Genomic DNA, 25,450 nt, shown 5'->3' with positions numbered 1-25,450 from the left:
CTTTCTGCAGTAGAAAGGATGTGTATCTGTCAAGAAGCAATGACTGATAAAAGAGCACAGAAAAAGAACAATCAGATTACTTTAATAAGCTGCTGGTGTTCTCAGAACAATAGACTGTCCACCTCAGGGTCCAAATCTCAACATCTTTGAATGTTTTTGGGATTATTTGGATTATGAGGAACAGAAAATGTAACCAACTTCTATGAATGAACTTTGGAGTTGTGGAAAAGTATCTCTGCAGATTTCTTTAAGAAACTTTAAGTGAGTCTCCTGAAAAGAATGGAGGTAGTAGTGAAGGCAAAGCGTGGACACACGAAATACTGAAAGAAATGATATTATATTTAGTTATTGAGGCTTCTGTGTAATTTTCTGTTACATATGTGGTTACTGCTTTTTTCTTGATGCTAAAGTATAAATAACCTATTTAATAGCCATTGTGAATGGAAATTAAATATAATAAAAGGCTGGTCTCTGGCACTGTACTTTATATCGTGCAGCCCTAACACATGACTTAATATTGTTTTTTGTGTGCAGGGATCTACTTTGCTCCTGAATCTGACAGTCTAAAGGAATATAACAGCTACATTGAAAATCTGCCCATCATTGATGACCCTGAAATCTTTGGAATGCATGAGAACGCCAACCTGGCTTTTCAGGTAAAATCACTCCAACTGCTCCTGCTCAGAAACCTGGTAGGTACCTAACTGAAGGTACCTAAGACATACCCTTGAAGGTGCCCTAGACAAGTGAGAGTTTAGTACCTTTTTTATGAGAGTGTAGAGTGTAGTAAGCCATTTGAGGTTCAGCCTTTGACAAAGAAGTCATTGTTCCATTTAATTTTGGTGTTGGATAAGACCTCTCATTTGTGTGCATCAGTGCTGCAAACACATTTATAATAGTATAAATATAAATAAGCACCGATGCACCAAAATGAACAGTCTTGGCCACTGCCAGCTGGAAACAGTCAAACCCAATAACGGTATGTCTTTCATGCTTTCAGACACAGCAGCAGCCTCACCTGCAGCTCTCTTAGAAACAGAATAACCCTCTCTGCTTTGTTAATTACAGAGACAGGAGACGCTGACTGTGATTAACACCATCCTGGAGGTGCAGCCGCGCTCCACGGCAGCTGGAGGGGGGAAGAGTAATGACGAGGTGGTCCATGAGCTTGCAGACTCCATCCTGGCCAAGATCCCTGGTGAGAATCCCTCCTAAACTACATCAAATGCAGAATCATCACACAACTACAACTACGAAAACTGTATGAAACTACATTAACGACATAATGTTTATTAAACTACACCAGCTGCAGAATCCTCACTAAACTACATCAACTACAGAATCCTCACTAAACTACATCAACTACAGAATCCTCACTAAACTACATCAACTTCAGGGTCTTCACAAAACTACATCAACTACAAAATCCTCATAAAACTACATCAACTACACAATACTCACAAAACTACATCAACTACAGAATCCTCACCAAACTACATCAACTACACAATACTCACAAAACTACATCAACTACAAAATCCTCACAAAACTACATCAACCTTTGAATCCTCACAAAACTACGGAAATTATAGAATCCTTACTAAACTACATCAACTACATAATCCTCACTAAACTACATCAACTACATAATCCTCACAAACTACATCAACTACAGAATCCTCACAAAACTACATCAACTACAGAATCCTCACAAAACTACATCAACCTTTGAATCCTCACAAAACTACATAAATTATAGAATCCTTACTAAACTACATCAACTACAGAATCCTTAGTAAACCATATTAGTTGCAGAATAAACTCCACCAGCTACAGAATCATCACTAAACTATATCAACTACGGAGTTCTCAGCAAACCACATCAGCTATAAATATCTCTGCAGATTTCTTTGAAAAACTAAAAGCAAGTCTCTTGAAAAGAATGAAAGCTGTAATAAAGGTGAAAGTGTGGACACACTAAATGCTGAAAATTGTACAGTATATTTAGTTGTTGAGGCTTCTATGTCACATTATTTTAAATATTCTGCTTCTTTTCCTAAAAAATAAAAAATATATCATTTGTATGACAAAGTAAAGTACAGGTGATCTGAATTCTGCACAGTACTGTGTGTGAAAGCGGGTGAAATGCATGAAAATGTGCTTAGAGATGAGCGGAAAATACATAAAAATGTGTTCAGTGAAAGGATGGAAAATACATAAAAGTTTATCCTTCCGTAACCCCATACTGTCATTAGCTGCTCTAAATCCTTCCTCCATAACTTTCTCTCACATCAGCTCTGCACTGTTGTGTTTATATTCAGCTCTACACAGGTAACCTTACGTAAGCCCTGCGACTGAGTCAGCAGCTTCAGCAGCTTCAGCCGCTCAGCAGCTAGTGACTGTTTACTCCTTGTGTAAGACTGCTGTGAAGTGACCTGACCTTCGGAGGGACGGAGAGACACCCGCAGTCATCATTTATCAGTTATCAACATGCTGTATGTTTGTGATTGTAGAGAAGCTGGACATGGACAGTGCGGCTGAGAGTCTGTTTGTGCGTGATGCTAACGGCCGAGTGAACTCCCTGACCACTGTGCTGGGACAGGAGGTGGACCGTTTCAACATCCTGCTGCGTATACTAAGGGTGAGTATTTCAAAGAAGGTCCACAGCACAGGGTCAGAGGTCACATACGGCTGACCGGTTAACTCCATTTGACCCATAAGCACTGAAGAGTTAGCACAGTACATTCAAGTTTCAGTGTAACGGTATGAACTGGGAACAGTGCGTCATGGAGACACATTGTGTTCCGATCACTCAGACCACCTTCTAAGGTGGTCAAGGACTCATATGACCACATAACACGTTGTGAACACTAAAGTGTCTTGATGCATCTTTAACAGTAGCAAAGGATCTTAATCAGCTTCATCATAACAGCAGAGAAGAAAGTAGCTGTGTAGCTACTTGTGTTTAAAACAGCCCTTTCATTTACACAAACACAGACCTGCGAGACTGACGTAGTAAATGTGACATAGTAAATTTTCCTCCAGCCATGAAATCTGAACCCTGGAGACCAGGGTTGGGCAAAATACTTTGGGAAAATAGTGATGGCAGAATATTGAATACACTGTCCTAAACATATGTAGTAACATATTCCTGTACAACACATAACAAAGTAATGTATTCAGAACACATTTAGAATACATATTGATATTACATGGGAAAACTCTGCTGTAAGTTGTATGTATTTCACATTGTTCCTCGCTGATACATCCTTCTGATGATATGTTTCATGGAAAATTCAATGATTCAAACCAATACAAAAATAAATTTCATGACCTAAGCCAACAATTCACCATATCCCAATAACAAAAACCTGCAAATTTGACCATAAAATGAGTAGCAATGTGATTTTCAGTTAATGATATGCACAAGTCCAGTACATGCCAAGCTGAGTTTAGAACTTTAGAAAATGTCCAGCGTTCTGTTCGGTCATCCCACACCGTCCTGTGTCTCACTGTCCACTTATGATCAGATCACTCCAGACAGATGTTAATACCAAGTGTGAACAGGGCCTTAGCTAAAAAAAAACACACGCAGCCAAAATAACAAAACAACCAAATAACTTTTTTGAATTGTTATGTTATGTTATGTTAAATGTTATGAATGTTTTGTTTAATTTGTCACAGGTTTATACTGAACAGTGGCAGACAAAGTACACAACTCCTGAAAGGAGAGATAGCCTTTGTAAAATATTACTCGCGTAAAGGTCAGTTAGAGGTCCTCTATGTATATTGAATGTTTAAAAAAAGGCACATGTAATACATACGTAGTTTGAGATGAAAGATGTTATTTTCGTCGTGAGACAGAATCACTTACCAAATCATTAGATAGCCTTAGAGTTAAATAAAAGCTGTTACAAATAAACAGTGATATATTACAATACTGAATTTAAGTTGTGTTGTTTATTGAAGCAATAGGCCACAAGATACCATGTTACTGCAACATTATCACAGGAAGGGTGTTCTAAGGCATGACGCAAAGTGGAATGCCTAAAACTCCCTTCCCCTTTTATAAAACGGCAGCCAACATAAAATATGATAATATTTTTCAGAAAATAATGTATTATTGATAATAATCAACATAAACAAGTATTCTACCATGAAATGCAGTTCCTTTAGAGTATGGTATCATTGTCAAGCAACCATGGACCACTGAATGAGGAGAATGTTCGGTCTCCCATCAGTGTTTACTGCGGTCATTTCATAAACTTTTTAACTTTTTGTCAGATAACAATGAACATTTGATAACACAGCACTGTTTAATGCAAAAACATTCGATTTATAAGTACTTTTTGGTCACCAAACTACCACCGCAAGTCTTATTTAGCACCAATCTAATGGAGCTGAATTTCAAATGGAGCCCTGCTGCCTACATAGTGCACTACGAAAAAGAATTTAAATACTGGATGCTGCACCTCAATGGTGATTTGGGATTCAGCCACATCCATACTCAATAAATGATGCACGATTTAGCTGTAGAGGTGAGACTTCCTAAACTTTCATAGCTAGCACACTATTTAGGAAGTACAGAGCCGTTTGGGATTCAGCCTGGGTTTGACGCGACTTCTGACTGAAACATGAATATTTGAAGCGTGTAAGACATTCAGGTTTTAGACTTTTATATTGCTGATTTATGGTTAATCATACCGTAAGTACTTTAATTCAAGCCTGTGATATTAATGATAGAGTTGTTTAAGCTGTTAGCAGTATTTTAGCCTGTTAACTAGCTGACCAGCCTAGTTCTAGTTAAGAAAATACGTTCCAAGCTAAAATGAAATATGTTTGTGATGATAGCCTTACCTGTGCCGATTATGTGCAGTTTATTTCACAGATCTCTAAACTAATCACTGCCTGCTTCTCTAGGTTCACTAGAACATACTTCACCATACAAACACAACTGAGCAACAGCACAACCTGTGCCTGCAGGTTTGCTGGTGTTTGCTCATTTGGTGCTTATGTTAAAAAATGAGAAGATTGTAACTATTGTGAATATTGGACGGTAAAATGGTTTGTGGGAATCAAATCCTGAGATTTCAAGCCTTCTAGTAGTATATTACATCACTGTATTGCTGAATGATTTGATGCAAAAAAAAATGATGTATATAAGTGTACAGTGTTCTAGAAAAGGTTAACAGGTATGATTGTGCTATATTCAAACTTTTGGTACTGCTGTTGGGACTGTTTGATGGGTTTCACCACTAATTCCTGGGCAAGACAAACACTAACACTACAGTCACCTACGTCTGATTAAACTGTCAGTCAGTCTGGATAAGTGTGTCTGCCAAATACCGTAAGTATAAATAAAAGTGTAAATAATGGGGGCCATTTAGTTGACAACAGTGACTCCAGTGCTTGGAGCAGCATTCTAAAACAATAATGGCTTATGCTAAATAATGTTATCCATACACCCAGACTGCTAGACAAGAACCCAATAAATAATAGTGAATTTCAGGAATGGTTCTTCTATGGTTCTTTCTATAAAGCACTCAGTTCTTCATGGAACTTAGTAGTACATTTTGGATGCTTTTACTGGACCAATAAGAGCTTCTGTTAAAAATCTGCATATGACCTAGATTTGTAGCTCCTGCCAGTGTTCTGGAGGATTCCCGTGTTGCTCATGGAGGCTTTGCTAATGGGCTGATGAGTTGAATCAGGTGTGTTAGGGGGAAAAATCCTGAACTGTGCAGAAGGGGTCCCTCAGGACTGGGCTAGAAAATCACTGACCTACATAGTGATTTGGAGATTAATGCTGCATTCTCTGATTTCTGAGCTCAAACCCTTCTTTTGTGTGTGTTTGTGAATTTCTGCAGGTCTCTCTTAGCACTCTGCAGAAGGCCATAGCAGGGTTGGTGGTCATGTCAGAGGAGATGGAGAAGATCTACGGCAGTTTTCTGAACAATCAGGTTCCGGAGCACTGGGCCAGTTCAGCCTATCCCTCACTGAAGCCCCTGGGCAGCTGGGTCAAAGACCTCGCCCTGCGCACTGCCTTCATACAGGTACAGCACATCTTCGCATACTTTCCTTAGTTCATTTTGGGGTGCCATTATTCGACTGAGATAGGAGCCTTGTAGCTCCTCTCTACTTGTGTACAGCCATGTACAGTTTATGTTAACCATCTTCCAGTCCAGTGGCTCAACACTTCTCATACAACAGCTTCTTCCAGAATCATGGGTAAGTATGGGGAGCTGATGAAATGAAATTATATTTTTAAATTTTAAATTTTATATATTTTTAAATTATATATTTTATAATTATAAATTTTATTTATAAATGCTAAATAATTATACAGCTTCCTTTCAGTTAAAAAAAATCTGCAGGAATATTTTTCCATGCCTCCAAAGTTCCTAGAAGTTGGTTGGACTTTCTGCTTCTCATGTTCCAAATAATCCCAAACCCATTTAGTGATGTTGAGGTCTGGACTCTGGGGTGGTCAGTGCATTGTTCTGAGAACACCAGCAGCTTCTTTGTTTGTTTTGCCTGTTTCCTTTACTCAGTAAGAGCTTCTTGTCTGCTACACATCCTTCCAGACTCACAGTGCTGAGTCGTCTTCTTACAGTGGAAGGATGGACAGAAACACCTGTGGATGTTTTCAGATCTGAATCCAGAGTGGGGCTTGATATTCTTCTCTGTCTCAAAGGTGGAAGCTTTAAGTGCTGTTTATCTGATGGGGACAGTTTTGGTGTCTATCAGGTCTTGCAGGTGGTTGTTAGGGGTCCCATTTTCTCTGTAGCTTTTATTAATTTTCTGAACTCCTTTTTTTTTTTACACTTTTTGTCGGTCTTCCTCCTAATATCATCATTGGTGTCTTGTATCACTTACCAGAGCATCTGAGATTTCTTCAGTCGGTTCATCCACCATGCTCGTTAGTTTGCTAGCCTGGTTAGCATTAGCTGCAGCCCTGGGCTTGGTTTTCTTGCTACCAGGTGTTGCATGGTTATTAGGAGTTTCATCTTCTTTGTATCTTCTAATCATTTTTTGAATTCCAGTTTTGGAAACTCCTGTTTTTTCACTTAGTTTCCTGAATATCTCCTGAAAAATTACTTGTACTTGGCTGTTGCTTTCAGTTTTTCAAAGAAATCTGCAGGGCTATTTTTCGACACCTCCAAAGTTCAGTCTTAGAAGTTGCATTCTCTACTTCTCACCTGAAAATGAACTTGTACTAAGTGGCAGTGATAAACGTAAATGAAATAAATGAAAAGTGGTCTCTGTACATTTAAAATACACTGATCAGGCATTATTAACATTATGACCACCTCCTTGTTTCTACGCTTGTTGTCCATTTTATCAGCTCCACTTACTATATAGGTGCACTTTGTAGTTCTACAGTTACAGACTGTAGTCCATCTGTTTCTCTGCATACTTTGTTGGCCTCCTTTTACCCTGTTCTTCAATGGTCATGAGCCCCCACAGGACCACCGCAGAGCAGGTATTATTTGGGTGGTGGATCATTCTCAGCACTGCAGTAACACTGACGTGGTAGTGGTGTGTCTGGATATTTTTGGTTGGTGGACTATTCTCAGTCCAGCAGTGACACTGAGGTGTTTAAAAACTCCAGCAGCACTGCTGTGTCTGATCCACTTAGACCAGCACAACACACACTAACACACCACCACCATGTCAGTGTCACTGCAGTGCTGAGAATGATCCACTACCCAAATAGTACCTGCTCTGTGAGGGTCCATGGGGGTCCTGACCACTGAAGAACAAAGTAAAGGGGGCTAACAAAGTATGCAGAGAAACAGATGGACTACAGTCATCTGTATGGACTACAAGTGGTCATAATGTTATGCCTGATCGGTGTACATACACATTCCATATGTTGAGAAATGCATAATGAAAATATATACAGTTTTATAATACTAAGTAAATAATATGTCATAAGATGAACAGCTGGATAAGATATTAGAGCAATTAGACTGAGCAGTAGGAGAAAAGTGCACACATTAGTTTTATGACTGAGAGCTAACTGAAGGCCTCCTCTGAAGCCAGTGAGATATGAGCTCCTTATTGTACTGCAAAGAGGAGTGCTAGGAGGACACACACTCACACACACACACATACACACAGCCAAAACATAATATTTTCCAATACTTCCTACACAGGCACATATCCTCAAAGCTTTCTCACATTTCCTCTCCCCCAGGCTTTCCTGCATGGTTTAGTAGGTGCACTGTTCACTCTCATACCAAAGCTGACTGAGCGTGCTGTTCCATGTGGCTGGTCTGGACTATTCCCTTACATAACACACAGCAGCACACACACCAACACAATTCAACACACACATGCACACACACACACTGTACTAATATGAGTGCATGCGTTATGAGGCATATTGTAATGGTGAAATGGCTGGGCTGCTGACTGAGAGCGGAACATTGGCTTAGTGTGTGTGTGAGTGTGTGTGAGTGTGTGTGTGTGTGTGTGTGTGTGTGTGTGTGTGTGTGTGTGTGAGCAGTGAGGTAGGAAATCGCTTCCACCGCAACAATCCACTCTGAGAAAAACCCACACTAAGCCTGCACTGCTGATGAACCACAGACCTCATTAACCCACAGACATCACAAACACTAATATAGTTATTACCATGCTGTCGCTACGCTGTTTACAAAGTCAGAGACCGATTTCATTTCCAGTCAAACAAGTCATTTTTCAGGAGATGTTTCTGAGGAGATTAGATATAAGATAATCTTCTTACATAAGGAAGTAGAAAGTCAAAAGAAAAGAGAAAAAGAGTTATAGAGAAAATGGGACTCCTGACTAGGAGAACAAATCTTCATAATCGATTTTTGTCCCATTATGATTTCAATTAAAAAATGAATTGAGAAACAAAAAAGCTGCAGATTTTAGTCTGGCAATAATGTTTCATTCGACAGATTCAAAATACAAAAAAAAATCTCATGAATATCATCTAAGTAGGGTTTTTTTAAACCCGAATTACAGCAACACATCCTCCGCATCACTCGAGAAAGGTGCAGAAACAGTTTCCAGTCTTTGTAAGAATGCACAGATGAAATTACGGGGTTAATTACAGTGGTAATTGCTCTGGATTCAATTAACACTGACATGTTCTGTGGCAATAAAATAATTAATCAATCAATAAAGGAGCAATGCAAGCTGTATTTCTTCTCTAATGATCAGAACTATTATAATTATTAAAACTGTTACTAGAATTAAAACTAGCAGTGAAAAAATGTGCTCATTAATATTCAAAAGCACTGAATTAAATCAAACCTATAATGTCCACTGAAAAACAAACTAAAACTAAATAGAATTAATGAGAATTTTCTTCAGTGCATGAATCAGAGATTAGAAGTGTGTTTCTGTGTTTGGCTGTTTTCAAGGAAAACTGGAGCTGAGCTGAGCTGAGCTGAGCTTACTGATTTTGTTAAACTAAATAAAAACTAAAGCAAAACTATTACTTTTCAGAAAATAAAAAACCTTAACTATTAATGCACCATTAAAACTAAACTGAAATCGAAAAACCAAAATGAAAAACTAAATAAGAATAAGAACTACTGAAAATCAGAACTATAATAACCCTGCTAATGGTAAAACAGAAATGGTGAAATTTGATATTACAGATTAACGCTAATATTCCACACATCAACTGTGTCAGATACAGACACCTAAAGCAGCTCCTCACATGTAAAACGGCAGTTAACATGCTTGGTGTTTTCAAACGTGTGTTTTTATCAGTCCACATTCAAAAACTGATAATAGTCTTAGGAAATTTCACGGAAGCTCTGGTTTTGTGGATGGGAGGCTAAAACTAAACACATCTGAGCTGGTCTGTATGCGTTAGTGTACAAGCTAATGCACACAGGGGATACCTGCAGAGTTTAGCTGTGCAGTTTAGACCAACAGTTTCACAATGTAGCTCAACCCTTCAGCCAGTGATGCTTATTCTCTCTGCTAAACTGAAACAGAATCTGCAGGAAAGCAGACAGCGATGCACTGTTGTTTACTTCTGACTGTGGATTTGTAAGAATAAGATATTAGTATCGAGTTTTGAGTTAGTACAGAGTTTTGGCTGTTGACGCCGTGTAGATTCTCTCTCATACTCGTGCCTGAAGGCCGACATTAAAATGAAGTGTTTTGGTAGTTTTAGATTTTTTTTGGATTGTGCATGACTGTACTGCAGTGTCCACTATCTGTATCAAGCCAGCTAATCAATAACTTCATTCGTTGACAACAATTTTTTGTCACTGACGTTAGCAATAATGTTGATTAGTTCATGCAGCCCTACTCCTAACAACCATAGAAGACCATCAGATAAACACACAAAGCTTTCATCTTTGAGAGAGAGAGGAGAAAATCACTCTTGATTCAGATCTGAAAAACATCCACAGGTGTTTCAGTCCATCCTTCCACGGTGAGGAGACTTTTTCACACTTTGAAAATAGTCCAAAAACTTTATTTTGTCCCAAAAATTCTTGCATACGTTACTGTTTAATAGAACAGTAATCAGTTCTAATGTTCCAAAAATCAAAGCAGTCGAATCGCCACCATCACAATGCTGCATCATGATGCACTGCTGCGTTTCTACACCTAGTTAACATGCTTTAGCTTTTCTCGCATCCCGTCTTAGCGCATTTTAATCTCAAGCCAGCTTATACAATTTCCAACATCTTTCATGATTGGAACGATTCATCTTGAACATAAACAGTGACGGGTAATTTCGGAGGAAGGTCGTGAGCAGGGAGTACACACTTTAGTCTGGAAGAACTTCGGACAGAAAGTCCTGCTCAAGGACAAAAGGGAGCCAACGCTCTGCATGTGTTATAACCTGCAGCCCTCTGCTCTAGTTAGCAAGTCAGATTTCTTTCATGCCCTAGATGGGAATTGAACCAGAAGTGATTGTTGCCTGTTAGAGAAACCTCTGGCTGCAAAAAGTGCCTTTTTATTAACCCCACTGAGGTAATACTACACATACAGTATGCATCTGTAGTATAACATGCTAACAGTAGGTCTTATATAAATGTAATGTAGTGAGTTAAATGAACCAGACCCTCCTAGCAAATGTTAGTGTTGAATATCTATGGAATAAACAGCTTTTGCTCTTTGTGCATGTGTTTGTAGAGCTGGGTAACGAGAGGGCAGCCCAAGTCTTTCTGGATCTCTGGCTTCTTCTTCCCTCAAGGCTTCCTCACAGGTTGGTGTTCTAAAACTCCAATGAGCCGTTCGTTCTTGCAGAGAAAAATACTGCAACATACGTTCTCCTGTCCTGCAGGCGCACTGCAGAACCATGCACGCAAGTACAACCTGCCCATAGACGAGCTCAACTTCCGCTTCAACGTGATCCCTGCGTACCGAGACCAGGCGGTGGTCACTGAAGCCCTGAAGAACCTCAGCCCCGGTGTGGAACTTGAACTGGACCAGGAGGTCAGCTCAGGGCCGATGGGTTATGGGTCAAGCTTTATTTCTGATTAGTTTAATACACTTATCTCTAAGAACTTTATTAGAAGTACCTACCTTATTGGTTCACCGAACAATTACAGGCTGTAGTTCATCTATTGCAGCAATTTATCCGTCCATTTCTGGCAACAGGACGGCCAGATTGAGAGTTGTCTGCCAAGTTGAGAGTCCAGTTTCAAACTGTGCATCAACAGATGGACTAAAGTGTCTGAACATACCCCAGTAAAGTGGCTGTTTCTTGGTCGCTATTGTGGAAGTGTTAACAGGGCACCAGTGTGTTTATTGATCACTGTCTGTGTGAACGTGTTATTTTTTTTAGCTTCCTCCTGTGGAGGATGGAGTGTTAGTGCATGGAATGTTCATGGACTCCAGTCGCTGGGATGACAAAAACATGGCGATGGAGGACGCGTTGCCACGGGTGATGAACCCAGTGCTGCCAGTGGTGCACTTTGAGCCCCAGCAGAACTACGTGCCTGATCCATCACTGTACCACGCTCCACTCTACAAAACCTCAGCCAGAGCCGGCACACTCTCCACTACAGGTAACATAGATCAAAGTAGAAAAAATATGTAAGTACAATATACAAAATATACTGTAAGATAAACTATAGAGCAACACACAACACTGTGGAGCCACATTACATGATAAACGAGCCACATGATATCATTAAGGTAACATGATAAACTAGAAAAGTGTATTACCTGAAGAGTGATTGCAAAGTTTTTGCTTGCTAAGATGTTGTCATTGCTATGGCATCATAAATGGTTGCTAAGTTGTTGCTACGTGGTTGCTGTTGCACCTTAGGTGGTTGCTAAGGTGTTGCTACGTGGTTGGTATGGTATCCCAGGTAGTTGTTATGGTATCCCAGGTAGTTGCTAGGTTATCCCAGGTAGTTGCTAGGTTGTCCCAGGTAGTTGCTAGGGGGTTTTCAAAACTGGAGTTCAACAAGTTATTAAATGATACAGATAAACAGCACTTAAAGCTTTAATCTTTGAGAGAGAGTAGAAAATCAAGCTCCACTCTTACTTTAGATCTGAAAACATCCACAGCTGTTTCTGTCCATCCTTCAGCACTATGAGTCTGAAAGGATGTGTAGCTGACAAGAAGCTCTTAAAGAGAAAAGGAATGAAGAAAACTTGCAAATCACCCAGATAAGCTGCTTGTGTTCTTAGAACAATGGATTGACCACCCAGAGTCCAAACATCAACATCACTGAATGTGTTTGGGATTACTCATATCAGGTGAAGCAGAAAGTTCAACCAACTTCTGAGACTGAACTTACTGCAGATTTCTTTGAGAAACTGGAAGCGAGTCGCCTGAAAAGAATGGAAGCTGTAATAAAGGCAAAGAGTGGACACTGTCCTAACTTGGAAATTATATAAATGAAGTGTCTGTGACTTTTCCACAGTACTGTATGTTAAACTGTATAAGAACCACATTATATGATAAATATGAAACATCAAACAATAGAAAAAAACTAATTGTTATAAACGTTACACAGATTCTCGAATCATATTTTTCTGAATGCTATGATTTTCCTGTTTTGCAGGACACTCCACTAATTTTGTGGTGACAGTGCTGTTACCATCCAACAGGCCCAGTGACTACTGGATCTCCAAAGCCTCAGCACTGCTCTGTCAACTCAACGAGTAACAGACGCACCTTCTGCACACCTTTGTTTATTTACACTTCTGTTGGTCTTCACACCTTCTAAATGCTGTTTATGCTGCAACTGTAAGCTAATAAACCAGTCAAAATGAATCCTGAATAAATATAAACATGAACAGCACAGGCATAAGTGGCACTGGTGTGGATCTACTTTCAACAAAGCAGTTTAAAACAAAAAATACCCCAAAACATCTGGATCACAAGAAACGCTGGAGCTTTTTTTATTGAGGTTTTATTTAAAATCTATATTTTCTATTAAAATGTTAGTTCATGGTGTTTACATAATGTCTGTACATATTGCAAAGCGGATTCACAGAGAGAACAATACAGGACAAATCAGATTGGAGCACAACACACGCTACAGGTGAAATACTGTACTTTGACCACAGTGCTGATATTATACATATATAAGTACATTTTACATAAAAATATCAGATCAGATCGGTTACAGGGACACCAGACTACATCTCATCACATGTTCCTGAATGCACGATTGAAATTCTTCTCATGTTTTCAGTCTTTCCGATCTGAGCAACCCTGGAACATCATTGTCCATGTCGTTGATAGTGCGCTTCGAGCGATAGAAACTGACAGAACACTATACATGTGCAATCAAATGAATTCAGAACTACAAATAAAGAATGGTCACAACAAAGAAAGCATATATTTTAGGGTGGTTCCAGGATTTAGAGTGTGGGCCCTCTTTTTCGGCAGAGTTCTAGGCTTTCCCAGCGAATTACCAAACCCATCGAAATTCCTGAGTTGACTCAGGTACATTAAAACAGGGAAAACAGCAAATTTTAACATGGATCACCTGGATGTGTGATGCAAACCCTCATCGAAATATGGAGTACGGTTTCATGACAGGCTTCGAGGATCACAGTGGAGGAAAAACTCTTAGGGAAGTCGCTCTGGTGTCCGTTATAATTCCGACAAAATTCATGGCACTCTAACTTTTCCATTATAAAGCTTTCTTAGATTCTTCAGCAGGGTGGTGGATTTCTACATTTGCACAGTGACTGAGTGACAAACCGATTAATAAAACCAAAACAGCAACAACGACAACGAAAGCAGTGATACGCAGCTGTGATGTGGGAGGAGCTTAGCAACAGCACAGTGTTCGGAGAGCAGTATATGGAGAGGCAAAGAGAGTGTCAACATCACACTCAGTACACCAAACTACTGCACCACGCCTGCTCCAGAGAGAGGCTACAGTGGACAACCACAATAAACTAAAGTCCAGAAGTTTTTCTGAAGGTCTACATGTTTGCTGAGAAGTAACTAGATTTGAAAAATACACTCAGTTTGGTCAATATTTTTTTTTCTTTTTCATTTTGTTCATGTTTCTCAAAAATGACCAGGAACGAAACAACTTTGGCAGTACACAATGATTCAAACGCACTCACTCAGTCACACGTCTTAAAATCACTCAAACTGATTCACACTTCTCACACTGACTCACACTTACACTGAATCACAGTGCCTCAATGAATCGCAGCAACTCACAGTACCACACTGAATCTTACTGATTCACACCAAATCGTACTGATTCACACTGTCACACCTGACCTGACACACTGAATCTCACTGATTCTCTCCAAAACTCATTGATTCACTGCAGATTTTGTTATTCATATTGAATCTCACTGATTCACACTGAGTCACACTTAAACAGACTCAAAAAGTCCAAGTGATTCCTGCTGAATTGCACCAATTCACACTGCTGAATTTCACCAATTTTACACCAAAACTCACAAGCTTAAACTGACTCGGTGAATCGCTGTGACTCAGTGAATTACAACAAACCTCACTGACTCACACTTGCACCAAATCACAATGAATGGCAGTGACTCACGTTTCACACTGATTCACACTGAAAATCACTGATTTACACCTAAACAGACTCAATGAATCACAGTGACTCACTGTGACTCACACAGAATCTCACTGATTTACATTGAACTTCAATCATTCACACACAATCTCAGTGATTCACACTGCTGACACTGATACGAATTCAGTGAATCGCAGCGACTCACACTGAATCACACTGACTCTCATTCATTCACACTCCTCACACTGATTCACACACAAAATCACAATGACTCACAACGAATCTCATTTCTCATACAGAGTCATGTGGTGGTGGTTAGTTTTTCTCTAGCACATCTAATTTATCTACAAAAAACAAAATAATAATAGCAAAGCGAGGACCACGTGATTATGTGTAGTCCTTGGAGACGGCCTCGATGAAGTTGGGCGCCGACATGAGGATGGTGAAGGTGCAGATGATGGAGAAGAGCGAGAAGGTGACGAGGCAGAGACGGTCCACCACGGCGGCGGCGAATTTCCACTCGCTGCACACGGCCTCGGCCTCGTCCTGCGCTCGAAAACGCTGCGAGATGTACAGCACCTCGGCCAGAATGCGCTGGATCTCCCTCTCGCCCGCCACCGCCACCACCTCCCCCCGCTGCTGCTCATGACCCGGAGAGCCCCCCGCCGGCCGCCCGCCACACGACACGCCCGAGTCACTGCTGGCAGGGCAGCAGGCGCTGTCCATCGAGTGATAGCCGAAGTAGAGGTTCATGTGGCCGTTGGTGGCCGAGCTGGCTGAGGAGGAGGGTGCCTGGCCAGGCACGGCGCCCATCTGGATGCTGCTGGCGCTGGCGTGGTGCAGTGGTGGGTGAGCGTACTTATAGCCTGACTTGCGCTCTTCGCCCGGCTTCTTCATACGCAAGAACCAGGCGCACCAGTTTAGAAGGATCACCCGCACCTGAGAAATGGAAGCGGACACTACAGTCAGGTTTTTCTTACTGACCGACAGATTAGTGGAACCAAAACAGCAACAAAAGCAGTCACACATAGAGGATTCTGGCAAAAGCAGTGTTTGGAGAGCAGGATGTGGAGAAGCAAAAGAGCACTTGGGCATGTTTTTCATCATGTTGTGTAGTTTTTGATACAACTATTGTTGTCACGTTTTGTCCTTCAGTGTTCTCTTACTACAATACCCAGCATGCATTTCGCCAATACATCATACAACCATTGGTACTTCCTACTGCAATCAACCAATCCACACTGCTAGCAACAAGGCTAATAATGCACCCATGTGGCTAACTAGCATTGGTGGTGTAGTGCTTAACTGGTCGTGGAACAAGATACGTGTTATTTTATCAACGACATAATTCAGTACAGAAATGTGGAAATTATAAAGATGTTTTTCACCATTTTCCCTGATGAAGATGTCAGACACAAGTTTTCAGTCAGATAAATGGAGCTAAACTGAGGTGAGGTATCTAGCTAGCTAGGTAGTTCGCTTTGTCTTTGTTATCACCTCTCATAAAATGTTTGTCATTACATGTTAATATTTTACCAATAGCATTTCTACCTTAAGTAATATTTTACCAATAGCATTTCTACTTAAGTATATTTGAGCAATAGTATTTCTACTTAAGTAATATTTTACCAATAGCATTTCTACCTTAAGTATATTTTACCAATAGCATTTCTACTTAGTAATATTTTACAAATGGCATTTCTACTTAAGTAATATTTCACCAATAGCATTTCTACTTAAGTCATATTTTACCAATAAGCATTTCTAACTTAAGTATATATTACAAATAGCATTTCTACCTTATGTAGATGGTACCAGTAACATTTCTACTTAAGTAATATTTACCAATAGCATTTCTAATTAAGTAATATTTTACTAATAGCATTTCTACTTTTACTCAAGTAATATTTTGCCAGTAGTTTTTGAACTGTATGTAATATTTTACCAATAGCATTTCTATTTTAACTTAAGTAAACTGTTATGTTCAAGAACGTATATTTATACATATAGTCAGCTAGGCCTTGTATTATATGTATTATAAATACTCAAGTATTTCTTTCTAAATACTTTTTGTGATGCTTGTTCATGTGTTATTAAGTCTGAATGGAAGTGGCCTTTAAATAAGGGTAAGTTGTCTAATTACTGCTGAAAATAAGGGATAATGAAACAGGAACTGGTTTTGGGAGCTGGGATTTAAATGAGAAATGAAATGTTTGGGGTCATTTTAGTGTGTTCTGTTGTTTTTCCTTTTGTCTGGTGAAGCGGGCAGTCTGAGCCCCGCTGGGCACTGGTTATGTTAGGCAGATGGAGTGTGTGTGGCCTTCAGCGAGGCCTGCTCTGTTTAAAGATTCAGACCTGTCTCAGTGCAGGCAGCTCCCGGCGGGCCTGAGCTAAATAAGAAACGCCGGCCAGCCGGACTTCCAGAGAGGCTTTTTTCTCTAATAAGAGTTGAGAAGAAGACATTAAAATTTTATCGACGGGACCTGATTAACGGTGTATAACCTCGCCATCTGCCTGTGTCACTTCTGCATTCTAGAACTTTCCACACCTACACAGACTGTTGGTTCACTGTACAGTGTCATTTACTGCTCACTGAAACTCCAGTGACTTATCACAACGGCATCATGAGGAACACCACTGAGGAATCAAAGTGGACTTGAAAAAAGAAGGAAACCTGTAATAACAGTCCATAATATAAGTCTAGTTTCATTCTCTGTATTTTGGTACTAGACTTTACTCTGTTTCATCAGCATTACAGGAGAATGTAAATGGTCAATCCTAATGTACTTCAGCATTAGCTACTAACCTACTCTAACTGACCACTTTATTAGGTCCAGCTATCTTGTATCTGCACTCATTGTCCATTTTCTACAGATTGCAGTCCATCTGTTTCTCGGCATACTTTGTTAGTCTTTCTTTACTGCATTCATCAGTGAACAGGTGGTGGATTATTTGGGTGGTGGACCATTCTTAGCACAGCAGTGACACTGGCTTTATTAGGGCTAATACAGTGGTTAGTGAAGCTGTTCAGCTTTAACATTATAATTTTTAGCTTTTTAAATGTTTTTACAGTGTAGATAAGATTTACATATTATTTTTGCCATGGTGAGTATGCAAATACAGCCATGTAACTTTTATTTTTTCTAATTCTTTTAAATTTATGTTGTCTTCTAGTGGTGTCGGAAACTGGGAAATAGCAATTTTCCACTCAAACAGCCGAAAAGTTGGATTTCCAGGTAGGAAACTGCAAGTCTAGATGATATACGAGTGTTTTTTCCAGTGTAGTGGCTGTTTCTTTCAATAAGCACCACAGAATGAGGTCATAGTTACTAGTTAACCATCTGGTAGATACGAAAAGCACCTGATGAGAAACCAAATGCAGCATTCGTCATCATTAATTCCACCACCTAGCTATGTCTCCTCTATCATACACTCTTAAAAAAAGATGGTTCTTCAAGGGTGAAGGCCATGGTTCTATTTAAAACCATGAGTTCTGTATAGATCCATTTCATGTTTAAATTCTTTGCATGGTAAAATGTTCTTCAGATCGATGGAGAATGTGTGGTGTATGATTCTATATCGAACCTTTTTGAAAATGGTTCTATATAGCACCAAAAAGGGTTCTGCTACTCTTACGATGTCAAGCTTGTGACAATAGAAGAACGCTGTGTGGTGCTATATAGAACCAGACCTTAGAATCATATACAACACAGTCTCCATCAATCTGAAGAACCATTTCACTATGCAAAGAACCATTTATGTGTCTAAATAGAACCATTTCCTTTACTAAAACCCTTAAAGAACCAAGAAGAGTGTACAGTGCTGCCAAGCAGAGAGGGTGAAAACCAGTTCTGGGTCACAAGAAGCACCAGCACATCTTTTCGAACTGCAGCCAACATCACTGGACAGCTCAACGTGCTTGGAGAGCACTGATGGAGGGAGGGATGGAGGGAAGGGGCCATCCTAGCCACCCAGAGAGAGTGAGGCCAAAATGTGCAAATCTAATTGGTGTTCTTGGAGCAATGGACTGGTCACCCCTTGGTCAACATCACTGAACGTGTTTAACGGATTTGGATTGTAAAAAGCAGAAAATGCCACCAAATTCTAAGACTGAACTTTGGAGGTGTGAAAAATATCCCTGCAGATTTCTTTGAGAAGCTGAAAGTGAGTCTCCTGAAAAGAATGGAAGCTGTAATAAAGGTAAAGAGTGACACACATTAAAACTGAAAACTATGATATTATACTTAATTGTTGAGGCTTCTGTGTAACTTTCTGTTAAATATGTTTTCTGCTTTTTTGTGACACTGAAAAATGAACGACTTCATCACTACTTCCAGGACCTTATCATTTATAGATGAAGGTCTGCACTCTTACAGCAGTGGAGTGTTCATTCTTTTAGAGCTGCAATGTCTCCACTCACCCATTTTGGCATTTTCCCCCCTTGTGGATCATGATGGTGGAACTGCAGAACCAGGACTGTGACCACCACCGACAAACCCACAATCATCATCGTACTCGCAAAGTACTGGGCTGCACACACACACACACACACACACACACACACACACACACACACACACACACACACAAAGAGCTGTTAAAAGCAGTGGTTTTCTGAAAAATGTAATGTACAACACAGTCATGCAGTACCAAGTTTGCTTCTTTACTTTTACACTGGAGCCACGAGGCCAATGAAACTAACAGGTAATAGAAGCTTATCATTGCTTTTGGAAAAAAAACTCAGATTTCCAAACATTTTTTTAAATTTATTTTATTATCAGCATTTACTTTTTAGTTATTGCTTAGTTATTGATTTACACTTTACATTCTATTACTTATTTTATGACCAACATTTCTATTATTTTATCCCTATTCAATTTGTCATTTATTATGATTCAGTTTATTCAGATTTTTTAAAATCGTACTATTATTATTACTATTGTATATAGGCTTCAATATGTTATTAGCAAAGCATTTAATATGTTTTTCAATCTGATTTTCTTCAGTCCCTCATTTTTGTTTAGGCTCAGCTAAACTGTAAATATGGGCCATCGGCAATGTACTCTGAGTTTAAATAAAGGTTGATCGATTGACTGAAAAGTAACTTTACAGGAGAAAGAAAAACTTTAAGTTTCAATGTAAGTTAATGTAACAACATGAAACTCATGAAGTACTGACACTGTAAACAGCAGCTAGAAGTTTAAAATTATGTAAAAGAAAAGAAGACAACAAAAATGGAAATAAGATGTTTTGTTCTGACAAAACTTGTACCTAAGTTAGCATTGCGCTAACTGCATGCCTAAATCCTCAAACCTGCTGAGTTGTTCAGTATCTCTAAGTGGTTTCTGACACTGTATGACGCACTGTTGTCTATAAACATGGATGAAAGTAGCTAGAATAGCTAAAACAGTATTATTATCCATCTTGAAGCCTGAACTCTGTCTGTATAGATAAAATCTCATACATACTAAACATTGCTGTGCGTTTTTCATAGAGACTCCTGAGCTTGTAATGACTTCTTTGGATAGATTAAAGATGGCTGTACTAGTGTTTTTAGCTATACGTCATAATTTGGTGACAGTTTACTGAAGGACAGCATTCATAAGGCAGCATTAGACCTTCATATACGTATATTTATGATATTTTTCTGCAGTTTAACACTGGAAAAAATAACATGAAATATAAAATGTGCCATAATTTTTGCACAGACCACATTTAATGTTTTATTGATTTTTCCACGCCACAAATCTTTAGCCCGCTGCTGAAAAAGTACTTCAACTTTAGTGGTCAATCAAGACCCTCCCTCTGTAACGAGTAATAGACATACATACTCAACATTAGCCTGTCTTCCGTGGCCTGTAGGTGGAGCCGTTCAGTAGAACTTGTATGCACTCATCAACATTGTTTCCTCTGTGTTTGATAAGGTATATGTCTTCTAGCATCACACTTGCGACCTGCCTGGAACCACATCGCAACGCCCAAGGTGGTCCTGACCCCCAGGTTAAGAACCCCTGATTTAGGCATACAGTTTGGATGGTGCTAATTGGTTGGATATTAGTTTCCATTACTTGTCCAGTGTAAAACTGAAGAAGCCAACTTCAGCCACCAAACATGCCTCGGCTGACTGACTAGATTTGGAGTACAGCTGTGATAACAGCTGATTTTTCTGCACCAACTTTAAGAAATGTTTAGAGAACTGGAAACATGCCACTGGTAAAGACTCACTGAGCAGCGCTGAAGACATGTTTACTGGGTTGTTTGGTAAGTGTTAGAGAATAAGTAAAGATGTACCTATGAGAGGAACTGAATCGGAAGTGGCCGGCATGATCTCCGCCACCAGCAGCATGAAGACGGTCAGCGAGAGCAGAACAGTGATACCTGATGGACGGAGGGAAAAGAAATAGAAATCAATTCTGCCCTTTCACCTGCTTTTACACCCCTGACATCAATCTGCGCAGACATTAATAACCTGCAGGACAGGGGTCAGGGGTCAGGGTCAGTGTGTGAGTGTTTGTGAGTACAAGTGGAAATGGTGTTTGTGAGTGTGGGTGTCTGAGAGAGTGCTTATCTATTGATCTATCTTCTCATCTATTTCTGTCCATCTACAGGACACTGAAAACCACCCTGCATTTATTTAATTTCCAGTCAAAACAGCCATAAAGTACAACTAACAACTAAGAAAAAAACAAGAAATATCAGAAAACATTTTATGTATATATGTAATATATATTTATTACATATATTTAACAGAAAGTTACACAGAAGCCTCAACAACTAAATATTATATTAATTTTTCAGTATTTATTGTGTCATTCTTTAAAGCTTCAGTTCTTTTCAGGAGACTCACTTTCAGCTGTATACAGAAATTCAGGGATGTTTTTCACACCTCCAAAGTTTAGTCTTAGAAGTTTGTTGCATTTTCTGCTTCTCACGATCCAAATAATGAAAAACACTTTCAGTGATGTTGAGGTCTGGACTCTGGGGTGGTCAGTCCATTGTTCTGAGAACACCAGCAGCTTCTTTGTTTGATCTGCAATTTTTTTTCTTCTTTTTTCTATTTTCTTTTCTCAGTAAGAGCTTCTTGACAGCTACACATCCTTTCAGACTCATAGTGTTGAGTTGTCTTCTCACAGTGGAAGGATGGCTGTGGAGCTTGATTTTCTCCTCTCTCTTAAAGATGAAAGCTTTAAGTGCTGTTTCTCTGATGGAGACAGTTTTGAAGGCCTACCAGGTATTTCAGGTGGTTGTTATGAGTCCCATTTTCTTTGTAGCTTTCAATCATTTTTTGAACTACAATTGTGAAGCTTGTTTTTCCTCATGCAAGTGCAAAATCTATACCTCCTTAAAAACAAATGACTTGTTTGACTGGAAGTGAAATAAATGACAGCTGGTCTCTGATGTTTGAAGGCAGTGAATGTTTGTAAAATTACTACTTGCTTTTGTTAATTCAGGAGATACCGGCAACATGCAAGAGTTAATGTTGTGTGTATCTGAAAGTACATGGGTTCATGTGTGTGTGTGTGTACATGTGTGTGTGTGTGTGTGTGTGTGTGTGTGTGTGTGTGTATGTGTGTTTTTGTATGTGTGTGCGTGTGTGTGTGTGCGCGTGTGTGTATGTGTGTGTGTGTGTGTGTGTGTGTGTGTGTTACCCAATGAGATCTTCTCTCCGGAGTCTGCAGGCAGTAGAAACACCAGCAGTGCTAACCCTGAGATTAGCACGCAGGGGATGAGCAGATTGAGGCCGTAGTACAGCGTCCGTCTGCGCATGGTCACCGTGAATGTCACGTCAGGGTAGGGCTCCTTACAGCACTCATAGTAAAGCTCATTACGCTTCCCCGGAACACCTACACACACATACACACACACATACACATACGACGAACACTGTAAAACAGCTTTTACAGCTCCTGTATAACAGCTCATTACACTCAGCCAATAGGGAAAATGAAAGAGAACACAGTGTTTACAGCTACATCAATACCTCAGTCAAAACAGACTCAGCCTAATGACACTGTGTGTACCTGCACTACTCGCTACGGCAGATTTGACAGTTTGACAACCATTTAAAGGCGACTTGGACTGTGGAGTGACCTTTGAGTGACCTTATACCGCAATGATGTCTATTTTAACAAAATGTTTCATTAAACATTTTGACAAAACACTTTGTCACTACCAAAACAATCATAACGCTACTGAAACTTAACCAGATGTTTCGGTAGTGACTGTTTTAGCACAATTTGAGCAGAATTCAAAGAAAGCCATTACATGACTAGCAACCACAGCTTTGAACCGATATATAATAAAATAATAATATCTTTATTAAAACACAAAAAAGTTGACTAAATTGCAGAAAACGTGTTTCAGTAGTGACAGTTCTTCATGTTCCACACTGATTTTCAAACAGTGAAATCTAACTGATCACCATGTGGCCATGAGGGACAGGGATGCAGTCTCACTCCCTGCTCTAAAATGCAGGGGTGTGGCTAAAATCAGGCTCCGCCTATGGACTAAAACTCTTGCTGTGTTTAAAAATAGTGCATTACAGAAATAGTGCACTATAGCATGTCAGCCAGTTTGTAGTGTTGTTCAAAATCTCAACGGCAAACTTCACTCCCTGTATAGTTCTCTATCGAACACCCACAATGCATAGCAAATTTTCGTGTACAGACCATGTACACTACAAATTCCAGTGTATGTCAGAGTGCAACGGTGGCTAAATAAACTAGTAGAAGAAGAAGCAGTAAGAGTTTGGAGCGAGGCTCATATCCTCAGATGTGGCGGTTTGCCCTCATTAATTACAGCTGCTTATCACGAACGCCTCCACATAATCTAAGGTAAACATAAACATGGTTCACAGATTGACATTATTGGAAGAAAACAGTTCAAACAGCTTTCCACCAAAATGTCAATCTATAGTGCTGCATGCTGAAAGGCGAAATCAGTTCCCCCCCGAAAAAACTTTTCCATCACATTTTCTCAGTGTTAGAGGAACAAAGTATCTCTGATGCTCATTTCTGAATTATTCCTAGATTAAACTCGTGAGGAGAAAAGAGGAGCTGAACAGGAACATTGTCAGAAGTGCTGGAGATAAATGAGAAACTGAAAGATCTCCAGCTCTGAGAGATGCTGAAAGGTTTCTGAGATGCAGAAGAAAACTTTACACTTCAAAACAACCACGAACAGGCAGTGGTGGACAAGGTACACAAATCCTGTACTTGAGTTAAAGTAGAGATACCCAAGGTAAAATATTACTCTAGTAAAAGTAGAAGTTCCTCCCTTTAGACCTCCACTTGAGTAAAAGTACAGAAGTATTTGCCTTCAAATGTACTTATGTATCAAAAGTGAAAGTACTAAAAGATTAATTATGGCTCTAATGTCCTATTATCATTTTTGTAAGAAGACTCTGCTTCATTAACTCATTTTAGGTGAGAATACTCCAGTGTCTCTCTTGGTAAACCAGTCTTTTAATAGAATGTCATTAATTAGTGATGCTGATGTCTATTAAAATGATCAGCACAAAACACTGAAGGCCAACAGTTTCCATTAGGTAGAACTGAGTGGCTCTGAAATAACTTTTTGCAAACAAGCAAAGTTTCAGTTTAAGATTTATTTATTTAATACCGGGAACAATTGCAATACTGTGGCCAAAGGCTTTGCAAAGGGAAGCAGCACCTCCCCGTGTTAAATGAGGGGCGCTGAGGAGTTGGTGGAGTTATACTTTCATATCGATTCACCCATAAAGAAATACTCAGTCTCCCTGTCTCTCCTGGCACATCAGCACGAGCCTATTATTAGTACAAGAAACAGCTGAAACGGCTGAGCAGAAAACTGTGTGTATTTAGAATAAAGAGCCAGACAGACTCGGGGGAAACTGTCTGTGTTGTTGAAGGAGAATCGCAGGTGTTGGAGTAACAATAAAAAGTCGCCCAAAATGGAAATACTTCAGAAAAGTACAGATACACGAAAAAAAGTACTTAAGTACAGTAACGAATTACATTTACTTCGTTACCGTCCACCACTATGAACAAGTGTCTGTTATTTACGTAACACTTGAACAGTGAGTAACCGAACATTTTATTACAGGAAACCTGTTAACTACAACACACAGCTGTGTAACCTACAGGTGAATTAACCTACAAGCTCATTATGAAACCATTGGAATGTCTATTAAAATCCATTGTTGACAGCTCTTCTACACAGTTTAATCATTTTCAGCTTGATGTGTAAACATCTTTATTACAGCTGGTATTTTCCAAAATCAATAAAACAGGTCAGCAGTTCATAGGGCTCTCACGTGTGTTTGACTTGTTTGTGTCACATGTGCACACAAACATCCTTCGCTTTTATGAAGCAGTGTTTCCGAATGTACTGAAAAGTCTTTTCATCGCTCCCTAGTGAGTTCACCACAGTAAACAGTGAATGAGTTCATGAGTGAAGCTTTCTGAACACAGCTTTTGTATTTCAGTTGTGACATAAAA

At 39.5% G+C, this 25,450-nt stretch overlaps 2 protein-coding genes across 2 annotated transcripts in view; one reads left to right on the top strand and one right to left on the bottom strand.

The window, feature by feature from the left end:
- The window catches only part of dnah6 (dynein, axonemal, heavy chain 6), a 139,079-nt gene extending 125,945 nt beyond the window's left edge, over positions 1-13,134 (top strand). Inside the window, exons 71-78 of the mRNA XM_036582911.1 lie at positions 535-656; positions 1,069-1,198; positions 2,514-2,641; positions 5,868-6,053; positions 11,134-11,206; positions 11,285-11,436; positions 11,789-12,011; positions 13,020-13,134. Of these exons, the coding sequence (XP_036438804.1) occupies positions 535-656; positions 1,069-1,198; positions 2,514-2,641; positions 5,868-6,053; positions 11,134-11,206; positions 11,285-11,436; positions 11,789-12,011; positions 13,020-13,123 (1,118 nt within the window). The 3' untranslated portion in view covers positions 13,124-13,134. The remainder of the gene's footprint in view (positions 1-534; positions 657-1,068; positions 1,199-2,513; positions 2,642-5,867; positions 6,054-11,133; positions 11,207-11,284; positions 11,437-11,788; positions 12,012-13,019) is intronic.
- A 289-nt stretch (positions 13,135-13,423) lies between these two features.
- Positions 13,424-25,450, bottom strand: part of chrna8 (cholinergic receptor, nicotinic, alpha 8) — a 90,963-nt gene continuing 78,936 nt past the window's right edge. The window contains exons 7-10 of the mRNA XM_036583764.1: positions 22,622-22,816; positions 21,264-21,350; positions 19,393-19,502; positions 13,424-15,911 (exon numbers count right to left, since the gene is read on the bottom strand). Of these exons, the coding sequence (XP_036439657.1) occupies positions 15,360-15,911; positions 19,393-19,502; positions 21,264-21,350; positions 22,622-22,816 (944 nt within the window). The 3' untranslated portion in view covers positions 13,424-15,359. The remainder of the gene's footprint in view (positions 15,912-19,392; positions 19,503-21,263; positions 21,351-22,621; positions 22,817-25,450) is intronic.

Source organism: Colossoma macropomum, unplaced genomic scaffold, assembly GCF_904425465.1.
Source record: "Colossoma macropomum unplaced genomic scaffold, Colossoma_macropomum, whole genome shotgun sequence".
In the NCBI taxonomy this organism is placed as follows: domain Eukaryota; kingdom Metazoa; phylum Chordata; class Actinopteri; order Characiformes; family Serrasalmidae; genus Colossoma; species Colossoma macropomum.
The sequence above is the reverse complement of the archived record's forward strand: the minus strand, read 5'-3'. Positions and strand labels throughout refer to the sequence as shown.